General features: G+C 41.0%; 1 protein-coding gene across 7 annotated transcripts in view; it reads right to left on the reverse strand.

The window, feature by feature from the left end:
• The window catches only part of unc5b (unc-5 netrin receptor B), a 132,478-nt gene that overhangs the window by 31,133 nt on the left and 74,691 nt on the right, over nucleotides 1-26,654 (reverse strand). For 6 of the 7 annotated variants that reach the window (XM_061910504.1, XM_061910502.1, XM_061910506.1 and 3 more), the window contains 5 exons: nucleotides 5,437-5,667; nucleotides 5,076-5,219; nucleotides 4,725-4,828; nucleotides 3,611-3,791; nucleotides 3,221-3,388 (listed from right to left, as the gene is read on the reverse strand). In XM_061910504.1, coding sequence (XP_061766488.1) covers nucleotides 3,221-3,388; nucleotides 3,611-3,791; nucleotides 4,725-4,828; nucleotides 5,076-5,219; nucleotides 5,437-5,667 — 828 coding nt within the window. The remainder of the gene's footprint in view (nucleotides 1-3,220; nucleotides 3,389-3,610; nucleotides 3,792-4,724; nucleotides 4,829-5,075; nucleotides 5,220-5,436; nucleotides 5,668-26,654) is intronic. The other variant, XM_061910505.1, reaches the window with a different exon arrangement.

A 26,654-nucleotide genomic window follows, 5' to 3' on the forward strand; every position in this document is an offset into this window, starting at 1 on the left:
TTATGTAGACCACAAGGAAGTGTTTGAAAAGGTAGAAAAATAACGTAATATGAGCCTAATAAAGAAGCAAAATGATGAAAAGGATCACTTTAGGGATGTTCCGATCATGGTTTTATACTGCCGATTAATAACAGGTACAATTTGTTAATCACTTATTTCTTGCCGTGGTTTCAGCTAGATTAACGGTTAGCCTAGCTACTAGCGTGCCTGCTTCTTGCTTGCTCTTGGTGTGGAACATGTTTTGATGTTGGGTCAGATTCAGGAAGCGCAAGAGTTTGTTCATATGAAAAATGTGATTGTGACATGTGTTTAGATAACATGTATGCCTAATGGGAGAGCAACAGGTGGCCAACCATCTGCATTAAAAGAGGTTGAATGTATATGTCACATGCATTCTAGTGTCTAGCAGCAATAACACCACGCATGTCATTGTCATAATTTCGACTACAAGTAAATAAAAGACAACTAAAAAGACTTGATGCAGCTTGAAGTCAACAATAACAACACACACAAAAACAAAATAGTAAAATATTAAGTGATACATAACCTCAACTTAACAGTGCCTTAACTTAAGAGTGTTTTGAGGTAAGGCAATCTCTTGACTAATTGTTATGTTTTAAGTTGCAACCAACAATTTTATTTTACAAAATCCACCGCCATTAGTTGGTGTATATGGAATGTCACAGTGAACCCTGTAAGATCCGACCAAACAAATCTAGTCTTACTCGCAAGCATTATCTTATCACTAGAGACATAACATTGCTTGCATGGGAAGGAATAAAGTGGGTTTAGAGGACAGTGCTGAGAAGAAGAAATGAATGACAATACAAAAATAAATCATCAAAAACATGACAGAGCGTGTCAGTACTCGACTGCACCATACTGAAGCAGAGTGAGTCCGATTCCAGCCAAAAATTATAAAAATAATATCTAAAGGGTGGATATTTATCCATGAAAATATGAATAAGCCGCTGATGGTGTGTTTGACAGACAGGCAGCTAGACGGATGTACTGTAGAAGTCCACTCTCTAAGGTAAATGCTGTACATTAATAATACATGGCATCATGAAACTAATGTACTTGCTAGTAGAACATTATATTGTTTTATACAATATTTTTAAAGTTTGTTTTCCTTTTTGAAAGGCATCAGTGATGTAACAGTATTGTAAATATGGTGGTGTTGCGGTTTCAAAATTCTCACAATAATGCCATGATGTGTGACGGTATAAAATGATAACTTTGTCAGGGTAGTTTTTTTTCTGGCATTTTGAAATTGCCAGCCAGAAAAGTCAACTACAACTCCCAAAATTACCTGCAAGGCGCGAGTGTGCGAGGTGAGTGTGTGGATGGTCAAAAAGACAGACAGACAAAAAACACAACCTCTTTGGTCTGCATTCTGCAACGACACATAAAGCCAGTCAAAAGTTGTGATGTTTTTGCAAAAATTGATTCAAAAACATTGAATCAACTCATGGTTTAAAGGGATTCGTTATCCATGTTTTAAGAATGAAATGCGCCGGGCAGCCGCGTGGACAAATACAACAGTTTGGTGACACTACACTTTGGAGAAGACAAGTAATATGAGAAGCTAAAACATAATTGATACCGGCGAGGTCAAGCATCAATTTGTGACCCTATTTACATTAATAAAAGTTAAATCGTCAGTTAACTTTTCTGAGAATCAGCATTTTCCAAAGTGATATAAAAATGTCCACGACAGGACACTGTTTCTTAGTTAAGTTAAAAGACAGTAAAGTGAACATTGCTGTTTTACACTTGTTACACTGGATGATTATATTGTCAGTTTAAAGAAAGTATGTACAGTGTATATCAGTAAGTGTGTTTATCCTAAACATTCCTGCCACTTTATTTTTCTTTTTTTCCACAATAATATCGTACCGTTGCCTTTATACTGTGATAATATCATACCGTAAAATTTGTATATTGTTACATCCCCAAAAAGGCATGTTTGATGTTAAAATTGTGCTGCTTTGGGAGGGCCAAAACATTTCAGTGGGAGACCTTGATTTTAGATTCAAGTGATTTGAGTTAATAGCTGAGTAACAGAGCCAATTAAGCTCTTAAGGTATTAATGTATGTTGAATTGTTCAAATATAACCGCATGATATTGCTTATTAACTTGTTAAATCACTTAACGTGAATAAGTGTTTTCCCAACCATTGCATTAGGAGGGGTGCATTATTGGACAAAGTAAAAATGTTTATTTAATTTATCTTATTTACATGACGATGAGCAATTTCTGTCCCTACAATTATCTTAAAGTCAAAATTTTTAAAGCTCGATGACTTGATAAAATTGCAAACAGGTAAATTGATGTACAAAGTAAATTATAACCTGCTACCAAAGAATATACAACGATTCTTCTCAACTAAAGAGGAGAAATATAACCTTGGAGGAACATCTAATTTAAAACATTTGTATGCCCGTACAACACTTAAAACTTTTAGCATATCAGTATGTGGAATTAAATTATGGAATGGATTAAGTAAAGAAGTTAAACATTGTACTGATATGAGCCAGTTTAAGAGGATGTTCAAATTAATAGTGCTTACAAAGTACAAAGAAGAAGAATTATGAGAAACACTTTCAAACTTATTGAAAATAAGATATTCTTTATCTTAGTATGTTAATAATGACTGAAATAATTAAGTACATGTTACAAAACTGTTGTGTTACTCACTCACAGATGTCATTTTGCTATTTTGCTGTAAAGAAGGTCAGTGAATTAATGTATATATTTGTGGGCGCTCTGACGTGGGAAAGGAGAGGATTAAATAAGCTTTGCTTCTTCCTACTCCTTTTCGGACATGATGTATTGTGTATTGCGAAATGATGAAATTACCTGATGTATAATGCTGTATGTATGTCATGTTCGAAATAAACTAAGGAAAAAAAAAAAAAAGTTGTTATTGTTGGATTAATTATAAGACATATCTTTATTCGATGAGTCTGCTGCGTGTTTGACTTTGTAGAATATTTCTATGGTATTGATTTCTATTATAAAATGTGATGCTATCATATATAATTGGTGAGGAGCTATCATATAAATGTCATTGTGTGACTGAGCTACACTGTTTGTACATTCTTATCCCCCACTACCAGTGCCCCGAAGCTGTAAACCTGCTGTTAACATTTAAAAGGTATTCAATGTGTCATCTGGTCTACTCGAAATAAGATAAATGAGATGGGTCATTCTAACCTGGGCACAATGTGGTGCAAGTCACTCTCTGGAAGGGTGGGCCTTCACAGAAGGCTCCGCCATTGAGGGGGGCAGGGTTGGTGCAGCTACGTGTTCGTCGCTGCCAGCCCCGCCCGCACTTTGTGTTACACTCAGACCACTCCGTCCAAGAGGACCATCCGCCGCTCACTGATGTACAAACACACAAAAAGCGTCATAAGCATTCTTTCACTCGTGGACGTGATGAAAATAAAATCATATGAAGAATGAAAAAAATAATGAGTAGCAATTTGAAGCGCCTTTACGTAATTCATTCATTTCCTATTTTGAAAGTGTGTATGTGTCACCATAACAGGTAGACCAGGTGCCGTATGAAAGATTCTGCCTTTACAAAGGCTATGATTTTGTTACCATAAACAATGACAGTCGCTGTGCTGCTTCGTCTTTTGGCCACCACGTTACGAGCCAAGCAAGTATAGTTGGCCGTATCCGAGAGCCTGGCCTGTTTGATTATCAAATCGTTATCGATGGTGATCAGAAAGTTGGAGTCCTGCGAAGGGTCAATGGTGTCCTCGTTCTTCAGCCAGTCCACCTGAGACAAGACACAACAGCATAATGCAAATATTATTATACTGTAGAAGCAGGTCAGCAGCATGTCACATGTCATCCCACCACCCCCACACTATTGCTACTACCACAAAGGTATTAAACCATGTTCTTGTTTCTTCACAGCGATCTTCATTTGTACTTTGTAAGTGTATCCCCTCTCTCATTTCTCTTCTTTCTTTGCAATTTTAAATCCACTTAAACTGGCTAAACTCCTACCAGTGATGAATGTTTTGCACTTACTTTTTCATTACTTCACAACTATACACTGCAATAAAATAGATATTTTCTAGTTTATTGAATCATGAGTACGCTAGTGCTTCGTTCAATTTAATTCGCTAATTAGTAAATGTTGTTTTATGAATCTAATAAATCTGACTAAACTTAGCAGACCACAATCTATAATCTTTAAACTTTGCAAATTAGGTTTCAATAGGTTCTTGCCTTCTGATTTTGTTGCAGATGGCAGCACAATGAGCCTAGTTTGATGGACTGTTCTTATTGGATCTCGTTTATTAGAGGAATCATCACTGCGAGGAAAAGCCATAATACCGATACAACCTTTGACCCTCTAGCATCTTGGACATTATTCAGAATCAATATTGGTAACAATCCCTGACAATCATGTTAAAAATGGACTTAAATCAACAACATGATATTGACACTGTATGTGTTGCATAAGAAATTAACAATAAAAAGGTCAGCATAGGAAAACTTAACCACATCAACTTGAGATACAATATTGGAGCCATGTTGAAATATCAAGTACTTGAAAAAAATAATGACAAATGTTATGCACACATGCACAGTCACGCACACAAAATCTATGTGGTGGCAAATAGCTATCAAACATTATATGTCCATGTCTCTCCTGTTATCATCGAACATGCTGACAGGAATGATGACGAGAGAGTTTTACCTCAGCAGCAGGCATGCCCTCCGGGGGGCGACACTGCAGGAGGACCTCCTGCTCCAGGCGCACCTCCCGCCCTAGCGGCTCCTGCTCGAAGTTTTTTCTCAAGTCTACCAGGGTTAAAGACACAAGTGTAATCCCCTGTTAGTTAAAGTTTGTTTTTGACAACCAAAGGACATGCAGTTTGTCACTGACATACACATGGACACCAGTCAAAACTATCTGGCACGCTGTCATCTTTTTCCTCCATAACATGACTGTCAATCACATGACAACTCACACCATCAGGCAAGACGACGTAATATGAGAGTGCAGATATATATTGGATGATAGGCAAAATGTCGCCATGGTACTGACATGCGATGCGGACATAGGCACGGATGCTCTTAGTGGTTCCGGCTGAGCTCCAGGCCACACACTGACACCAGTAGTCTTCCAATCCAAACAGCTCCTCAACTTGAGTCCTCGACACCAAGATGTCCACCTCTCTCACCACTAGCCCTACGGAAAACGATAGAGAGCTCATGCATATAAACAATGACTTGGCTGTGGGCCAAATGCAGTTATGGTGCACATAAAACCTTGTAGGAACTAATGGATCATGTAGTTGAATATTATGTTTGTAATTGAGGATGTTGTTTAGGTCTGTAAAAAACAAGGTGACATTGCTCTGTGTGTGTGTGTGTAGTTGTGTTTACTGGGTATCTTTGATCGTCACCTGTGACCTGGTCCAGGCTCTCTCTGGTGACGTGGTCGTTTTGATTGACCCACTCCCCGTTGCACTTGAAGTAGATCTGAGTGGCTGGTGATGCCCTGCACCGAAGCTGAACAGGTCTGTTCTTCACAATAAAACCATCTTCTGGTTCAAGCAGGAATTCTGGGAGAGGTTCTGCTGGTGCTGACGGATAAGAGTCCGGGAGGACCTCTGCATCACTGTAGTCGCTGCTCTCTGAAAACATTTACATAAGAGATGATTGTTATTTCCTCAGAAAAGCTGAGATTGTAAATAAGGACTGTTGTTCCGTGGTTCAGCCTGCCACAAATGTTGTCAATACAGGCCTTTCAGAGAGACCTGGACCATCCACGTTTCCAATTAAGTGTGGATGACCTTCTCTGGACAGGTCTCTTTGAAGCTGACATTAAACAGTACTCAGTTCGATACAAACACACCCACCCTGAAAACACTGCAAAGTGTTTTTACTGGTCACTGTTTATTAATCTTTTTTGTTAGTTTGTTTGTTAATTCATTGTAGACGTCTTTAGAACTCACTTCTTGCTTACACAGGCAGTTGTTTTGATTCAGTTTTGCATGGTAGCTTGTTTTTTCATAGATACGGATTTGGACAAACATCTTCGCTAAAAGGTCGCCCCGGTTTTTGTTTACCGTTTTGGTTATTGTACAGCCAAAACTTGCGTGTATTAACAAACTAACCCTCTGGCAGCGCATTAATTCAAATTCATTTTTACCTGATGGTACTCAAGCTTTTCAAACTTGGCAGTATTAAAACGTCATGGCTCTTTAACCCCCCATTTAACACCTTTATGTGGTAAAACAAAAAAGATGTGCGAAGGCAACTATTTGTAGGCTTTCAACAATGAGACCGGGGGCAGGTAAATTTGCATGGTATTATAAATGTATCAAGCTCAACATGATCTGTTATGCCACAGTCTTAGAACAAGAGAAACTACTTAGACAGATACCATCTTCTATTTTAGGAATGTGAACACTTCCCTACCAAGCTCCCTCTAGCCCATTTTCCCCCGACAGACTCTTTGCTCAGACATTAGCGCAAAGCAAAGCTGAACACAAAAAGTGATGGAAAGCAGAAGTGCAGGTTTGGGAGACTCTTGAGCCAACATCAGCATGGATTCATGGGATTCTAATGAATAGAGGTATGGTGGAAGTTCTCACTCCTAACCCAAAGTCACCCATTAGTCAGTCATCCTACCAGAACATCTCTCAACATTTCCGCCTACTAAGAGTCCCTACACAAAGACTCTGCACTTACAAATGTTGTGACTGCAACCTGAATCTGCGGGTCACACTCAGTACCATGTGATGTGTCACAAAAACCAAAGACACAGCCCACCTTTCGTTATTCTCCTCCGCACCCAAACATGTTACACAAAAACGGTGTTGGAATCTTAAAACCATTTCAGCACATTTATGCTTTGACAAAAGCATTTGCCTTGTGAAAACCACAAGGGAGGAATGTGTAAAGCAGAGTGGGCCAGTGATGCATGAGAGAAAGAAATGATATATGCATGAAGGTCTGGAAAATATTCTAAAATAACACTCTTCCTTTCACTTGGTTCAGTCTTACACGTATAACGTCTCACAACTTGTGCAATGTGGGATTATAAAAAGACATCAATTAAAACCATGTACCGTATTTTCCGGACCATAGGGCGCACCGGATTATAAGGCCCACTGTCTATGAATGGTCTATTTTTGATCTTTTTTCATATTAAAGGCGCACCGGATTATAGGGTGCATTAAAGGAGTTATATTATTATAATTTTTTTCTAAATTGAAAACACTTCCTTGTGGTCTACATAACTTGTAATGGTGGTTCTTGTTATTATGTTTTACAGATCATCTTCAAACCACTTTCTGACAGTCGCTTTCGGATGCACAGTTTTGTGGGCGGTCTTATTTACGTGGCTCACTATCGGCGGCTTCTTCTCCCCGTCATCTTTGCTGTACCGGTGTAGCGTGCAAGGATCGGAATGGAAAAAGTGTCAAAAGATGGAGCTAACTGTTGTAATGACATTCAGACTTTACTGAAATCAATAACGGAGCAGGATCTCCTCATCCGGAAACAACAACAAGGCCGGAAATGTGTTCCGTGAAAAACCGTCGGACTTAAACCCTGATAACTAAAGTTCCTTGGGTGAATAATGTAAACTCACTACACCGGTATGTTTCTGCGCTTTCATGGCGAGTATACTGACAGACATAAGTAAGAACATAACACTACTTTATATTAAAAATGGCAACAGCGGAGAATGAATGTTCCATAACAAGAAGTTCCAGAAAGAGAAAAAGCCTATCGACTATGTCGTCGACTCGTCGGTACGGACTACAAAGGCGGCGCGTGCAATTTTATGCAGACACCAAGTACAGATCAGCAGGTACCAGATGGTAAGAAAAATCGCTTTTGCGTAATATTGCGAAACAAAACACCAGATAATATGTCTTACCCTATACACACACCATAATAATACTCGTATGTTTAATGCGAAGACATTCCACCAACCGGAGCGGCTTCATAGCTTACCAAAGTTGTACTAAAACATTTTGATAGATTTTTGAGCGCGGTGTGTAATGGTCTATATTTTCAGTGGAACATAGAAAATATTGGTGTTGTTTACTTGAGTGATATTGCCATCATAACTCTTACCATGTATCGCTTATGTTTGACTGTCATCTACTGGTCACACTTATCATTACACCATGTACCAAATAAAACTGCTTCGAGGTCGGTGAGCGAAATCAGAATTATTCCGTAAAATTGGCCGCACTGTCGAGTTTTGAAAAAAAAAAAGATTTTTGGTGCACCTTATAGTCCAGAAAATAAGGTAATGTATTTTATGTTTTAATATGAACAGAATTAAGTCAAAAAAGGAAGGGCCTATATTCGGGGTGTACCAATGTATTTATGCAAACAAGCCAATGACGCCAAATAACTTTTTTAAGAGCGAGTCAAAGCTTTTCTTCCTGTCACTCACACACTCCAGTGACTTGCAGAGATGCAGCAATGACACACTACCCACCAGAAAACAGAAGTTCCAATGTTGGACAAGTTAGAAAAGAACAGAGAAGGAGTTATGCAAATTCTAGGATGTTGATCAATGAAGCACAGTAGTCCTCAAACAATTGTCTAGCTGTTAAGAAAATAAATTATGTGAAACCTATCAGTCAATATTTTACTGATATTGAAAACACACATTTTAAGGTCTATACGCGTCATAATGGTGTCATCAAAAATATTAAACTAAAAGAGATCTTTCAAAGGAGAGGTTGTCTGATATTCAGGGTTGTCTTATATTGAATTATGGAAATTCTTCAAAATATTTGACCACATTTCAACACATTTATATTTATATCATTTACTTTAACCAGATGCCTTTATCACCATTCGATTTAAGACTGTTTTATTTTTTGTATGCACTGATATATGCTAGGAATGTTAAAACCGTTATGTAAAAAAATGCCAGTCCAGATTTAAAGGTGACATATGTAATAATTTCATGTAAAGTCATCATTAAATGGCCTTGATATGTCAAAAGGCATCAATAATCCATCCATCCATCCATTTCCTACCGCTTATTCCCTTGTGGGATCGCGGGGGGCGCTGGCGCCTATCTCAGCTACAATCGGGCGTAAGGCGGGGTACACCATAGCGGGTTAAAGTCTGGAAATTACCGTGTAAAATAATGTGTCCATTATTTCATAAAATGGGTGAATTTAGTTTTATATTCTGACAATACAGAGGTTATCCTGCGTTCTGTAACATCCATCCATCCATTTTTTACCGCTTATTCCCTTTTGGGGTCGCTGGCGCCTATCTCAGCTACAATCGGGCGGAAGGCGGAGTACACCCTGGACAAGTCGCCACCTCATCGCAGGGCCAACACAGATAGACAGACAACATTCACACACTAGGGCCAATTTAGTGTTGCCAATCAACCTATCCCCAGGTGCATGTCTTTGGAAGTGGGAGGAAGCCGGAGTACCCGGAGGGAACCCACGCATTCACGGGGAGAACATGCAAACTCCACACAGAAAGATCCCGTGCCTGGATTTATGTTTATTTGATGTAACGGTCTATATTGTATTAAATACAAAATAAGTTAGAAAAATAGAAACATTCATTTTTTTGGCTCTATACAAGGCGTGTCCAAACATTTTGACATGGGGCCGCATATATATAATTAATATATTTGTATATCTAGAGTATGTGAAAGTTTGACTTCTAACTTGTTTACTTCTATGACGACCATGTCAAAGTTTTGTAATCAATCAGAAATATCAAGCAGCTAAAATGAAAAGTGTGGAGAGAGTTTTACACTTTTCCCATCATGTACTCTAATGGATTTAAATGGATGCAATTTGAAATGTTTTTATTGGTATGTCCAGGGTGTGCTCCGCCTTCTGCCCGAATGCAACTGAGATAGGCTCCAGCACCCCACGCGACCCCGAACGGGACAAACCGTAGAAAATGGATGGATGGCTGGTATGTCCAGGGTGTACGCCGCCTTCCGCTCGATTATGGCTGAGATAGGCTCCAGCGCCCCCCGCAACCCGAAGGTAATAAGCGCTAGGAAATGGATGGATGGATGGATTTTTTTCAGTGAGCAGGTTGTGTTATGTGTGTTGACCTTTATGTTAGATGCATTTTTTTCTTTTTTTTGCACCATGACTGGGGTAGGTTGTTTGGATTATGTCATATAAGTAAATGTGGTAATATTTCAAAGTATTTTCAAGGGTTATTGATATGATTTACTCACATTGTCCACAAGATGGCAGCAAATATGTAGCAATCAGAGACTGCCTGGTATTGAAGATAAATTTGAAAGCACCGCACGGTGCCATACTTTGTTGAACTCATGACGTCTCGCCGGCCAAATTGAAGGGGCCGAAAGCCCGTGCTTGACCCATGGGCTAGAGTTTGGACACCCATGCTTTAAACTTGTGTTAATGCTTTTTTTTTTGCTTAGATGATTTAGTTATTTTAGCTGATTGGAGGGCACAATATGTTGGGAATATAGAAGTTAATGAATTGTTTTCGACTGTGGTGTGACTATTTTGAATCGGAAAAATTCTATTAACTGTACGATAGTTCATTTCTTTTATTGAGTTCACTCGGTAACCTAATGGAAAGCTGAGATTAAACTGATTAATTTGATTTGAAAAAAAGATTTGGTTTATTTTCTGTTGCTTCAATTATTTTTTTAATGAGTGTAACTAATATAAATGGATCAAAATCCGTGCCTGAATTTATTTTAAGTTGCGTACAGCCGCTGCAATAGAGAGCACAAGATCTCTGTGGCGGCAAACAGCAGACTTTTAAATATTTTTCATTTTTATTATTGCATGAATGTCAAAAGTGCTGTTAATGATGTACATTTATTAGAAAAGAGAATGAAGGTTATAGTGAGAATAAAAATATTTTCAGATTGAGGCTGTGACACATATTTTAGTTGGTTAATCGGTTACTCAAACAAACGAATCAATAGATTATTTCAATAATCAATAGCTGCAGTCCTCCATCAAACTAATTTACATAAACAACTTATGTTGTAGGTACAAATGCAGGTGCACACAAGCACAAACAAAAAGTTAGCGCAGCTGAACATGGACAACAGTTGTCATGGCGCTTCTCTTACGCCTTCCGTCCTTTTACAAGAATGTCGCCTCCAGCCTTTCAAACTTTGAATTCTCTGTCAATAACCAATTGTGTTGCTCCTCCCCACCCTTCACCCACGCTCTTTCTCTTTGCCCAACATTGATTGTTCGGTGTTCAAACATCAGCTGAAAAACAAAGCCTGTCACTCTTCAGACATGGGGAGAGTAAGAGAGAGAGGGGGCGGGGATGGCACCAGAGACTGACGAGGCGAGCGAGATGGCGTTCACTTAAGAGACCAAATGGGAGAAGAGCCCCGCGTATATTTGGATAAACCTCTTACTTCATGTGCGTGACTGTGTTTGTGTGAGTGTTCTGGAGTCTGCAGAGACGCACTTTAATTAAAAGACTTTTAGATTATGGAGGTAAGAGAGCGACAGACAACTTCTTTCTCTTTCACCGTCTCTCTTGCTGTAGGATAATGGAGCTGGAAGGCCTTAAGTGGACTCTGTATTTTGGGGCCAGGATACAAACATTCATCAGACCTCAGCAGCTGGCAATTTTAGTGGGAGACGAGGAGCCTTGAAGACAACAACTCTTTGCAGTGTGGCACAACAGGACTTTTATTACTCTAATGATAGACAACAGACAGCTAGAAAGCATAGGGTTGGGCATGCTATCCTATGTTTATGTAGTCCCTCTCCTGTTGTCAGAGTATGAAGGCCCATTTTCACCAGGTTGTTTAGTCTGAACACAACATATTACATTTGGGTGACAATATATTCTACTTTTTAGCTGTAACTTTTGTGCAAACCGTGCAGCCTGATGATTGGTGGGTTGTTTGGACCATCCAACAGTAAAACGAATAAAGGTAGGTAAAAAACTAGAAGAAAAAGCCAAGTATTCCTGAAAACTTTGAATAGTCACCTAGTGTGTGAATGTGAGTGTGAATGGTTGTCTGTCAATCTGTGTTTGCTCTGCGATGAAGTGCAGCTGGGATAGGCTCCAGCCCCCTGCCACTCTGAAAGTGACAAGCAGTAGAAAATGGATGGATGGATGACCAGTGTCACTTTGTACAAAGACGTAACACATAATGGATGCATGCACACCAAATATTTACTCCTACTCTACTGCCATTAATCCTCATTAACAATATGCTTGAAGTGTTTCTGACAGTTGTTTTGGTTGGGACACTTATGCATACACGCAAGTTTTCCATTTTTAGAGAGAAACCATAACAGTGTTGGAACACTGTGCTAAGAGAGCACATGCTGTAGGTTCAATGTGCGCGGTTGAACAGCTTAGTTGCTCAGACATCAATGTGTTAATACAATGTTAGATTGGGGTATGGTGTTTCTTATCGGGGATCGATGTTAATGTCTCTCGTTTACATGTTAACATATAAACTTGTGCTAGCTTGCTTCTGCAGTGAATGAACAGTGTCACCGATGTGTGAGTTTATCAAAGTGCCATGATCAATCATTCTTTTACGATAATTATAATATAAAAAATAATACTAACTGTCGTGAGTTTTACTGCATTTTTTTCATTAAACCGTTTATCGTTACATCCCTACTTTGATCTTTTTCTCATTACATTATGCCTTTTGCTCTGTTTTGTACCGTTTTTAGTGTTTTTTTTTGGTATCGTTATTTTGCAATATGCCACAGACCAATAAAAAACAAGCAACACCTTGGATACCACTGTTTTATAATTTTTTTGTCTGGGTTTAGCGCGTCACCGGATGTCAACACGGTGAACAACCACCCCTTTCATTGTCTGTTTAGCATATGATCTTATTCTGTCAAGAGAAAACAACGTTAATTAAAGAGCAAAAGGGACTGTTATTGTAGCTGGAACTAATCGGTGCATTATCAGAGCCACTTGTTGATCCGAAATCAGGGGAAGTGTTGATGGAGAATTTGCAACAAGATGACCACTCAAAACCTATATGACCTGTAAGGTTAAATTTTGTAGTAAGGTGCACCTCACACCACTGTATGCAAGAGGGTTTGCAGGGGAAGGAGCATGCCGGTACCGCGACAGAGGCGCATAATTCAGGTTTTAAAAACTCAAGAAAACTTGAAACTGACACCGACGAAATGAAAAAAAATGCATGCCTGTAGAGCTGTGAAGTGAACAAATGCATGCAGTGTACGAAAAACATGTACATGCTTGCAGGAATGCATTTTCGATAGAAAGTAGGACTGTCAAAGTTAACGCAATAACAACGCATGAACTAATATGTTCCTTGAGCGGCGCACATTTTTTTGACACGCAATTAACGCAATTAATTAAATTCTAAAATGTTTAGCAGGCTGAATATTACACTTTAATAGTAGGTTAAGACATTGCCATTTTCTATGCAGCAAAACGAATAAGATTAAATTGTACAACACGTAATGTACAGAATACCACAAACATTTATTCAGGTAAAAACATAACATTTGACATTACCAAAACATGCTTCGAAAAAGCATGTTTGAAAAACACTTCATTGAAGCAAACTATTTGTCCAGTCATGGTTTTAAAATGTATTATATTCTGTCATGGGTAAATTTATTAATGATGAAAATGTATATTTATCTCTGACTAATCGCGATTCATTTTGAGTTAACTATGAACACAATTTGGATAATCGCAAGTAATATTTTTTGAAGTTTGAGAACCCAAGTACAAATACAAAAATAGATTATAGTTTCCTACTCCAAACTGTACTATACTCCATAGCTTTGTGGCCAATTCTAAATGAAAGTAAAACTAAGGCTTTGTGGCACAATGCAGGCATTAGTACAGTGTGTGGAGAGTTTGTGTGACAGTAGTGGAACAAGCTTACACAACACGACAGTTTTTTGTAGTAGAGCATCAGAGAGAGTCTGCACCAAAGTGACATGATGGTAAGACAAGAGTCTAGGCCAGCGCTTGGTCAAGGGCCACTAAAGTGGATCAGAGAGAGGATAGAGCTCTGAAGAACCAGATGGTAAAATGGTTCTAGCGTGTCTCAATCTCTTCAGTTCGCATAAACACACACAAGACAACAGCATTTTTCTGAAATTCAGCATTTGGACTCCAGTGAGGATTCAAAAGAATCATGACTTCTGTTGTCGCTACATTTACTATTCCACACTGCACTCAAGTGTGCAAACTTTGCAGCAGTCAAACAACAGGGAGACATTACAATAAAGAGTATGAGTAAGTCAGTTTCCCCCACTGTTGTATTTTAGGTTTCCTGCCAGGGTGAAAACCAACACACAACAACACATCATTGACTTTCAACCTTCCCTCCTCTTTCTGACATGAAAACATTTCTCTTTTTCTTCCTTTGACTGCAGTGTCCACTCCCGCCTGTTGGATTCAAAGCTTGTCTCGGCTTTAAGTGACTTCAGTAAACACAAGTACACAAAAAGTTACAACAACAGCCCATGGCTCTAAAACACAAGTGACTCACTGAGGACAAACAGCTGTGTGGACAGGAACCAAAAAGCCCTGTTTCAACAAACAGTATAGTATGGTTAATTTACAGTGTCAACGTTTTGGCCTTGTCAAAAAATGTGAAGATTATCAAAACAGCTGATTGAACACAACGTTTTGGCCCCTTCGGCCAGCATATGACTGCTTCTGGCTGTTTAACTTAAAAACTTGTTGGATAAAAATTAGCACGGCTGTCAAATTATATGATAGTGACTAATTTTAAGAGTGACTTTTTCTTGTGTTTTTATTAGTGCAGTGTAGAATACTAATACATGTATCCTCGTACAGCGGAACCTTGATTTTCGAACCTTTTATTTTACAAACTTTTTGATTTACAAACCACAGACCGAATAGAAATATGCTTTGTTGTCCAAACCTTGTTTCCACGCAATAATGTTTCTTCCACCCATTGTGTGCCTGCAGCAGATCCAAAGGCCAAGTGGGTGTCACTTTACCGCATATACAATAATGTATAGTGGAAATACAAACTTAATTGCATTTTGGGGTCATGCCCTCTGCTTTTAGGAATGTATGAACAGGTTTCTTTAAAAAGTAGGAGAAGAAAAAAAATTGCTAAACACATTTTTGGTAAATTGTGAATTTTTAAGCCATGTGGCCAGGCCTAATAATAATGATTGGAAAACCTTGGAACCCTGTACTGCTTACTACAGTTGCAGGGTAACACACACACACACACACACACACACACACACACACACACACACACACACACACACACACACACACACACGCTTGTATTTGTTATCTTTAGGACCACCTTTTCTAGATATACAACAGGGTTTCTCGCAGTGCGTTGTTAAAGCGGCCGCCTTAACAACAAAGAGCCACCGCCTAAACTAGTCTTAAAAAAAAAATAAAAATACAAAAAAAATACATTTTTTTTTGTCAGGTTAGGTGTTGATGCCCACATCAGTTGTTCAGATTTCCTTTCCAAAAGAGAAGTGTAAGAAACTTCTCTTGTTGCCTTATTTGTATTTGACTTTATTGAATGTATTTATATTATCATTTGGCGCTAAACTAGAGTCTTAACAAGCTGCTACACTTCGTACTGCCTTTGTCAGTGCTTCTCTGCAGCACCCAGCATTGTCCCACCCACACAACCACCTGATTGGTTAGACGCAGAGCGGTAACAGCCAATCAGCAGTGCGTATTCAGAGCGCATGTAACAGCCAATCAGCAGTGCGCATTCAGAGCGCATGTAACAGCCAATCAGCAGTGCGTATTCAGAGCAGTCACTGCCAATCAGCAGTGAGTATTTAGAGCGCATGGAGTCAGAGCTCACGGCAGAGGCAGGCAGACGGTGCGGGTTAGCAGAAAGGTGTTTAGCAGTTGAGCATAATGCAGCGGACTCTCTCCAAATTATAATAAACAATACCCAGTCAACTACTAGTTACATCACTATGAGCCCGTTGACATTATATTGAATGGAGAATTTATGTCTCTGATAGTTGATATAACAATGCAACTGCATCATAAAGCCTACATGAACTCCATGGTGTTCAGGGATGAATAGTATCTCCTATTGCTATTGTACTATTTTTTCAGCTATAGTTACATTAATCATTAATAATGTAGCAGCCTAGCTTCCCTGCTATCACATGTTGATAAAAATATAACATTTACATAAAAAAAATCAACTACAGGCTTCCCAAATGCTGTAAAAAATTAAGCATGAGTCGAGCATATGTCAGCATGTGGCCCCTCTTTTAACTATTTTTTTCAAATGCTTATTGCAAACGCTTATTTACAGTAAATCATTAATTTGACTTAATCATTATTTTGTCTTAGTAAGTCAATATTTACAAAGTTTATATATGATATATTACCAAGTCAAAATAATAACATGATTAGTATCTCAGTTAACCAGGACTGTTTTGTGCTTTATTTTTACTTTAGGTAAACAAGAAAAAGGTCACTATTTCACAAGAAAAACTTTAAATTTAGCCCGTGTTTTAATAAGTTGGCATTTTACTCAATGCAAGTGAAAATTTGACAAGAAAAACTGAACATTTGTGCAATATAATGATGAAAGTTGTAATTTTACTCGACAAAAGTCACAATTTTATTAAAAAAAATGAAATTTTGGCAATATTATAATAATAATAATCAAAATTTTACTTGTCAAAATTATGATAAAAGTCATAATTTTACTCTCTGAGCTGCCACCTTACCGTGGTAGAGGAGTTTGCGTGTCCCAATGATCCTAGGAGCTATGTTGTCTGGGGGCTTTAAGCCCCCTGGTAGGGTCTCCCAAGGCAAACTGGTCCTAGGTGAGGGACCAGACAAAGAGCAGCTCGAAAATCTCTATGAAAATAAAAACAAAGGACCCAGATTTCCCTCACCCGGACGCGGGTCACCGGGGTCCCCCTCTGGAGCCAGGCCCGGAGGTGGGGCACGATGGCGAGCGCCTGGTGGCCGGGCCTGTACCCATGGGGCCCGGCCGGGCACAGCCCGAAGAGGCAACGTGGGTCCCCCCTCCAATGGGCTCACCACCCATAGCAGGGGCCATAGAGGTTGGGTGCAATGTGAGCTGGGCGGCAGCCGAAGGCAGGGCACTTGGCGGTCCGATCCTCGGCTACATAAGCTCGCTCTTGGGACGTGGAACGTCACCTCACTGGGGGGAAAGGAGCCTGAGCTAGTGCGCGAAGTAGAGAAATTCCGGCTGGATGTAGTCGGACTCACTTCGACGCACAGCAAGGGCTCTGGAACCACTTCTCTTGAAAGGGGCTGGACTCTCTTTCACTCTGGCGTGGCCGGCAGTGAGAGGCGATGGGCTGGGGTGGCAATTCTGGTTGCCCCCCAGCTTAAAGCCTGCACGTTGGAGTTCAACCCAGTGGACGAAAGGGTAGCCTCCCTCCGCCTTCGGGTGGGGGGACGGGTCCTGACTGTTGTTTGCGCTTACGCACCAAACAACAGTTCAGAGTACCCACCCTTTTTGGGTACACTCGAGGGAGTACTGGAGAGTGCTCCCCCGGGTGATTCCCTTGTTCTGCTGGGGGACTTCAACGCTCATGTTGGTAACGACAGTGGAACCTGGAGAGGCGTGATTGGGAAGAATGGTCGCCCGGATCTGAACCCGAGTGGTGTTTTGTTATTGGACTTCTGTGCTCGTCACAGTTTGTCCATAACGAACACCATGTTCAAACATAAGCGTGTCCATATGTGTACTTTGCACCAGGACACCCTAGGCCGCAGTTCCATGATCGACTTTGTAGTTGTGTCATCGGATTTGCGGCCTCATGTTTTGGACACTCGGGTAAAGAGAGGGGCGGAGCTTTCTACCGATCACCACCTGGTGGTGAGTTGGCTGCGATGGTGGGGGAGGATGCCGGACAGACCTGGCAGGCCCAAACGCATTGGGAGGGTTTGCTGGGAACGTCTGGCAGAGTCTCCTGTCAGAGAAAGTTTCAATTCCCACCTCCGGAGGAACTTTGAACATGTCACGAGGGAGGTGCTGGACATTGAGTCCGAGTGGACCATGTTCCGCACCTCTATTGTTGAGGCGGCTGATCGGAGCCGTGGCCGCAAGGTAGTTGGTGCTTGTCGTGGCGGTAATCCTAGAACCCGCTGGTGGACACCAGCGGTGAGGGATGCCGTCAAGCTGAAGAAGGAGTCCTACCGGGTTCTTTTGGCTCATAGGACTCCAGAGGCAGTGGACAGGTACCGACAGGCCAAGCGGTATGCAGCTTCGGCGGTCACAGAGGCAAAAACTCGGACATGGGAAGAGTTTGGGGAAGCCATGGAAAATGACTTCCGGATGGCTTCGAAGCGATTCTGGACCACCATCCGCCGCCTCAGGAAGGGAAAGCAGTGCACTGTCAACACCGTGTATGGTGCGGATGGTGTTCTGCTGACCTCAACTGCGGATGTTGTGGATAGGTGGAGGGAATACTTCGAAGACCTCCTCAATCCCACCAACACGTCTTCCTATGAGGAAGCAGTGCCTGGGGAATCTGTGGTGGACTCACCTATTTCTGGGGCTGAGGTTGCTGAGGTAGTTAAAAAGCTCCTCGGTGGAAAGGCCCCAGGGGTGGATGAGATCCGCCCGGAGTTCCTTAAGGCTCTGGATGCTGTGGGGCTGTCTTGGTTGGCAAGACTCTGCAGCATCGCGTGGACATCGGGGGCGGTACCTCTGGATTGGCAGACCGGGGTGGTGGTCCCTCTCTTTAAGAAGGGGGACCGGAGGGTGTGTTCCAACTATCGTGGGATCACACTCCTCAGCCTTCCCGGTAAGGTTTATTCAGGTGTACTGGAGAGGAGACTACGCCGGATAGTCGAACCTCGGATTCAGGAGGAACAGTGTGGTTTTCGTACTGGTCGTGGAACTGTGGACCAGCTCTATACTCTCGGCAGGGTTCTTGAGGGTGCATGGGAGTTTGCCCAACCAGTCTACATGTGCTTTGTGGACTTGGAGAAGGCATTCGACCGTGTCCCTCGGGAAGTCCTGTGGGGAGTGCTCAGAGAGTATGGGGTATCGGACTGTCTTATTATGGCAGTCCGATCCCTGTACGATCAGTGTCAGAGCTTGGTCCGCATTGCTGACAGTAAGTCGGACACGTTTCCAGTGAGGGTTGGACTCCGCCAAGGTTGCCCTTTGTCACCGATTCTGTTCATAACTTTCATGGACAGAATTTCTAGGTGCAGTCAAGGCATTGAGGGGTTCCGGTTTGGTGGCCGCGGGATTAGGTCTCTGCTTTTTGCAGACGATGTGGTCCTGTTGGCTTCATCTGGCCGGGATCTTCAGCTCTCACTGGATCGGTTCGCAGCCGAGTGTGAAGCGGCCGGAATGAGAATCAGCACCTCCAAATCCGAGTCCATGGTTCTCTCCCGGAAAAGGGTGGAGTGCCATCTCCGGGTTGGGGAGGAGACCCTGCCCCAAGTGGAGGAGTTCAAGTACCTAGGAGTTTTGTTTACGAGTGGGGGAAGAGTGGATCGTGAGATCGACAGGCGGATCGGTGCGGCGTCTTCAGTAATGCGGTCGTTGTACCGATCCGTTGTGGTGAAGAAGGAGCTGAGCCAGAAGGCAAAGCTTTCAATTTACCGGTCGATCTACGTTCCCATCCTCACCTATGGTCATGAGCTTTGGGTCATGACCGAAAGGATAAGATCACGGGTACAAGCGGCCGAAATGAGTTTCCTCCGCCGTGTGGCGGGGCTCTCCCTTAGAGATAGGGTGAGAAGCTCTGTCATCCGGAAGGAACTCAAAGTAAATCCGCTGCTCCTCCAAATCGAGAGGAGCCAGATGAGGTGGTTCGGGCATCTGGTCAGGATGCCACCCGAACGCCTCCCGAGGGAGGTGTTTAGGGCACGTCCAACCGGTAGGAGGCCACGGGGAAGACCCAGGACACGTAGGGAAGACTATGTCTCCCGGCTGGCCTGGGAACGCCTCGGGATCCCCCGGGAAGAGCTAGACGAAGTGGCTGGGGAGAGGGAAGTCTGGGCTTCCCTGCTTAGGCTGCTGCCCCCGCGACCCGACCTCGGATAAGCGGAAGAAGATGGATGGATGGATGGATGGATAATTTTACTCAAAAAGTGTCCCTATTTTACAAGAACAACAACAAAATTGGCAATATTGTGATAATTGCTGAATTTTCTAAAAAAGTAATAATTTTATGAGGAAATATTGCCATATTACAAAAACACAAATAATATGAGAAATTGTCCCCAATTTTATCAGAAAGAAGTCGACACATTGTGAGAAAAAACATTTTAGTAAATGTTTCGTTTGTAATTGGTTTTTAATTTTCATTATTTACTTCAAGTTATTACAGTATGTCTCTAAATATATATATATATACATATATATATATATATATATATATATATATATATATATATATATATATATATATATATATATATATATATATATATATATATATATACCCTAGTGTGTGAATGTGAGTGTGAATGTTGTCTGTCTATGTGTTGGCCCTGTGAGGAGTTGGCGACTTGTCCAGGGTGTACCCCGCCTTCCGCCCGATTGTAGCTGAGATAGGCGCCAGCGCCCCCCGCGACCCCGGAAGGGAATAAGCGGTAGAAAATGGATGGATTTTTTTTTTTTTTTTAAATACATTTTGGCCAAAGGGGGTGCATTTCAATTTCTTCCACCCACTTGTTATTACATATGTTGGCCATAGGGAGAGTGCTTAAAAGCTGAACACACACTTGTTATTTCATATGTTGACCAGCGGGGGAAAACTTTTAAAACCAACACAAAGTCCATTTGAAAAAATCCCTCCTAATTGTGATAGATTTCACCACCAGGGGTGCAAATGAGACATTTTCTATCAAATACAACAGTTTTCCGTATTGAGACTATGATTTCGATCCTAACTTGTTTAACGGTCCTCATATGGAAGGTACTTTTCCTTGTTGATGTGTCAAGAATGGTAGAAATACAAGAACACACGCACGCAATCACGCACGCACGCACGCACGCGCGTGCACACACACACACACACACACACACACACACACACACACACACACACACACACACACACACACACACACACACACACACACACACACACACACACACACACACACACACACACACACAGCCAGCGGCAGGTCGGAGGAGACAGGGATGGATGGAGTGAGACAGTCTCCCCTTGCCTTCTTTAAAGGACAATTACATTGAGTGATTGACATGACAACTGACCTCATCATCACCAGTCGGTAAACTACAGTCTGTCGGGGGCAGCAACAAGAGGGAAACATACAATGGAAAATGACAAGTTAAATCCAGGATGATGAATCGGATGAAAAAGTACAGCTTTTGAGTTGTGTGTTGGCATCAGGCAGTGAGTGTGAGGTGACTTGTGTGCAAGTCGCACATGCCATCAACAAAGGCCGACCGGGTGTGACGACTCATGCAGTTAGCCCATCTGACACAATAACAGCTCAAGCAGCTACTTTTTAAATACCGGCAAGGAGAGAATCGAGGCATCTTTTAATAGAAAATTCACTACCAAACATGGTTGCCAAGAGACGGCGGGAGACAGGAAGCAGAATATGACGTCCCGCAAAGAGCGGCGCGGATCTAACACTGTGAGTCCCCGTGTGAACGTCTCTGACATGATGGCCTTGAGACTTGTTTTGATATTTTGATACTCTCACCAGCATGAGCACCACATGGCTCTGTTGCTTTGTAAACAAAACACATACATCCAATCTTCCACTACCGCAGTAGCCCCTTAGACATACCAGTCTTATTACATATTTTTTGTCAGTTCATCTCACACAGTGCATATTCATTCATGCTTCATTTCAAAAGTATTTGTCGCTGCCTGCCACAAATAAATGACCAGTTCACCCTCCCCCATAAACACATTCTAATGGGACTGTCTGTGTAACTGTCTGCTTATTAATACACCTCTTATGCACATAGTCTGTCAGAGGATAATATAATGCAGCAGGAGGGATCAGTGTTGCCAATTTGGATATATTGTTGCTTTATTTAGCGAGTAATTAGACCCCTCGAGATATTTCCTCTCAAATAAGTGACTAGCAACACATCTAGTGATGGTGAGATGTCTCCTGGGATTTAACTGGTTTAGGGTGGCAAAGGAATTGCCTTGGGTTCAGATGAAAGAACACAGCAGTTGGTCGTCTACTTGTATTTGGTTGATCAAATTGACAGGGTCGGAGAAAGTTATGTATAGGTTTCAACTTCGCTCATAGCACATAACTGCTGCGTTTACACTAGGGTTGTACGGTATACCGGTATTGGTATAGTACTGGGATGCCACAGCGTGGTTTCGTAGTAAAAGAGTGCAGGTACTTTCCTGGCCCGCCTGCAGTCCAGACCTGTCTCCCATCGAAAATGTGTGGCGCATTATGAAGTGTAAAATAGGACATTTACATCTAACACAATTTCCAAACTCATATGGAAACGGGGTTTGTAAATTAGGAGTCTTTAAAGGCCTACTGAAATGAGATTTTCTTATTTATACAGGGATAGCAGGTCCATTCTATGTGTCATACTTGATCATTTCGCGATATTGGCATATTTTTGCTGAAAGGATTTAGTAGAGAACATCCACGATAAAGTTCGCAACTTTCGGTGTTAAGAGAAATGCCCTGCCTCTACTGGAAGTCGCAGACGATGACGTAACACGTGTGGGGGCTCCTCACATATTCACATTATTTTTAATGGGAGCCTCCAAAAAAAGTGCTATTCGAACCGAGAAAACGACAATTTCCCAATTAATTTGAGCGAGGATGAAAGATTTGTGTTTGAGGATATTGATAGCGACGGGCTAGAAGAAAAAAAAAGTAAAAAAAAAAAACGCGATTGCATTGGGATGGATTCCGATGTTTTTAGAGACATTTACCAGGATAATTCTGGGAATTCCCTTATCTTTCTATTGTGTTGCTAGTGTTTTAGTGAGTTTAACAATACCTGATAGTCGGAAGGATGTCTCCACGGGTGTCTTGACGCGCAGTGTCTAAGGGGAGTCGACGGCAGCTATGGACGGCACAAGCTCAGCTTCTCTCCGGTAAGAACTGACTTTTTAACCACAGTTTTCTCACCGAAACCTGCTGGTTGATATTTGGTAGGGATCGATGTTGGCTTGACCGCGCTCTGATCCATAGGAAAGTTTCACCTCAGGGAATTTTAAACAAGGAATCACCGTGTGTTTGTGTGGCTAAAGGCTAAAGCTTCCCAACTCCATCTTTCTACTGTGACCTCTCCAATATTAATTGAACAAATTGCAAAAGATTCAGCAACACAGATCTCCAAAATACTGTGTGATTATGCCGTTAAAGCAGACGACTTTTAGCTGTGTGTGCGTGCAGCGCTCATATTTCCTTAAAACCTGTGACGTCTTGCGTACATGTCATCATTACACGACGTTTTCAAGACGAAACTCCCTGGAAATTTTAAATTGTAATTTAGTAAACTAAAAAGGCCGTATTGGCATGTGTTGCAATGTTAATATTTCATCATTGATATATAAACTATCAGACTGTGTGGTGGGTAGGAGTGGGTTTCAGTAGGCCTTTGATAGTTTACTTAGTAATAAAAGACAAGTTGCCTCGTATGTTCAATATTTTATTTAAGAGCAAACCTGCAATAAAAACAAATGCTTAATGTACCGTAAGATTTTTTGTTAAAATAAAGTCAATAATGCAATTTTTTGTGGCCCCTTTATCTACAAAAGTACTGAAAAGCACCGAAAAACATTTTGGTAACGATACCGGTACCAAAATATTGGTATCACACTGAATGCTGGATGAAGAACATTATCAATTAAAACACACATTAATATTTAAAAACTGCTTTTTAACACAGAGTCTGACTTGAGAGCTCTTCTCGATGAGCAGCGGGTGCTGTTGTTTTTTGTGAGATTAAAAAACCCCAGATTAAAAGACAGAACAGAAGGGAGTTCATCTGTCGTTCTGAACATATTTGTTGTGCTTTTTGTGTTTCCTTACTCAGATTTGTCTCCCTCCTATTCACTCCTCTCTTCCAAAGCATCCATTGCAATGACCTTAACCCATCACAAATAGATTGCTGTCCAGTAGAAAACATTGAGTTTCATGATCAATGTTTTTAATAAGTTTTAAAAATCAAAAGACATTTTACACCTTATCCTAATTACTCTATAAATGTAAACAGGGACAGAAATATGAATCTAAATTATTTGGCCATAGGACAAAAAATAGTAATATGAGTGATGACGCATTGGTGTAACACATTCTTTCCTCCCAAATAAAACTTCTCTACTAAAGCTAATAATAAATGCATGTTGCATAAACCCATTTGTACTTTTAGATTGCATTTTTTATTTTTTTATTGAAAGGCTGACATTTCGGTCTTCTATTATAATGCATGAATACCTGTTACCGGAGAGAGAAATTGCACACTGATCTAAAAACATAATTTGAATTTCAAAATAATTATGCCAAGTTTAAAATGATATATAATATAAAAAAACAGAAAACACTTTTTCTTTCTGGCACAGTGAAATACTGTGTATGGATTGTCACTTGTAACAACATTTATCATGTAACTCGAAATATTGTAATTTGTTCTACATTAGAGTCACATAGCATCACCAAATGCTGTCCTATTTTGGAAGAGGTATTAACATGTTTTATTAAAGTGATGAATAATAGAGTTGAATCCCATTTTAATCTGAGTGCGACATCCTTACTTTATTTGTCCCCACAGAAAAAGCAGGCCATCAAATTATTAGAGATTATGAAGTCTTCATTATACTACAGCGTACTCTTCTGATGGTGTATTGATGCTGTTGTTATAGCTCTCTCGTGTGACTTGCAATTATCTGCCAACACATTAGGGGCAGCGTTTTCATGAAAGTGAGCCACGACAGCTCCCGTTGACTTGCTATTTACATAACTTCCTGTTTAGTATGAAAATAGCAAACAAAGCAGCATCTTGCTCGTTGTTAAAACCGGAGCAAATCGATGCAAAACTCACTCTTATTGTACATGTTGTAAATGAAAAACAGGAAAAGTTTCATAGATACATTATGCAATAAGAAAAGCTAATCAAAATCTCAGCTCTGTGGTGAATCGCTGTTTACGCAAGATTAGGTATAGGAATCGAAAACCTTGTGTCAATTCCTTGCAATCACATTTTTTCAAACAATTCCCTTAAAGGGGAACTGCACTATTTTTTTTTTTTTGGTGTATCGTTCACAATCATTATAAGAGACACGATGATGTTTGTCAATTATTTATTTATTTATTTATCCATCCATTTTCTACTGCTTGTCACTATTGGGGTCGCTGGAGCCTATCTCAGCTGCATTCGGGCGGTAGGCGGAGTACACCCTGGTATTTGCATTCTAAATACTGTATTTCCTTGAATTGCCGCCGGGCATATAGTACGCGCCTGCCTTGAATTACTGCCGGGTCAAACTCGCTTCGCAAAATATTTAGCGCATGCTTAGTATTACCGCCGGATCAAACTCGTGATGTCACGAGTGACACTTCCCCTGTCATCATTTTCAAAATGGGGGAGGCTGATTTTAATACGGTAATTTGAAAGGGAAGGGAAGATTAAGAGCTATTCAGTAGAATTTAAGGTCCAAGCTATTGAATACCGGTATGCTAAAAAGAACAGTAAGCAGCTATGTTTTATTAATATACCTGTGTAGCCGACGGTCCGACAGACAGGCAGGACACCCTGGGGCTCGGCCCAAGATGGCGGCGAGGAGACGGCGAGCGAGCGGAGAGGAGGAGCGGAAGAGCGACCTGGACTGAGGTTTTATTGAAAAATAAACAAAGTCAAACTGCTCAAGCCATGTCCTTCCTTGGTGGTCCTGGGAACCCGCAAGACGACGGCTTGAGACCGTCACAATACCGTAACTGCGTCTGTCAAATATGAGTCATTAAATGACTCCCGCCTGCTGGTGGTAGAGGGCGCTACTGATACTTTTTGCGACTACTCGGCTGCAGAAGAAGTGAAATGAGTGACCTGATATGTGCTGGAGGAGGTAATAAAAGGAAGATCTCCATCGAGACAGAGAGACTTTTAAAACTGAAGAAAGATAAGGAAGACTTCTACAAACAAGTTATCGATGCTTTTGATCAGAAGGAGCTGGAATGGACAATATTTATAAGTAAAGGTAAGACCATAATAACGTTTGTTTTTTCTTATTAAATGTGCTTTTCATGATGGTATCCTTACATTACACTAAATTTTTTACTGCATGCCTTTGGTAAGTGCCGGAGTGAGAAGAGGTTTTAAAATAATTAGCGCATGCTTACTTTTACCGCAAGCCCTTTGTAAGAGCATGAGTAAGAAGAGCTTTTAAATCAATTAGCGCCCCGGCGGCAATTTTAAGGAAATACGGTATTAAATAAATGCCATCAAAAGTTTCCTTACTATTTCGTCTATAAAGCCGTTTAAAAACATCCAAACACCTCACATTCTCCCTTTTTCCGGGCCCTAAATGGCTGTCAAAGTGTACCAACTTGTCGACATACCTACTCAGACATCTTCTGTCCAGGTGAGAGGCATGATCTATGATCTACAATAATTTTCCAGGGAGCAAGGAAGCGAGAAAGCAGCAGACATACTCGATGAAGTAAACATAGGGACACACGGTAG

Source organism: Nerophis ophidion, linkage group LG09, assembly GCF_033978795.1.
Source record: "Nerophis ophidion isolate RoL-2023_Sa linkage group LG09, RoL_Noph_v1.0, whole genome shotgun sequence".
NCBI lineage: Eukaryota > Metazoa > Chordata > Actinopteri > Syngnathiformes > Syngnathidae > Nerophis > Nerophis ophidion.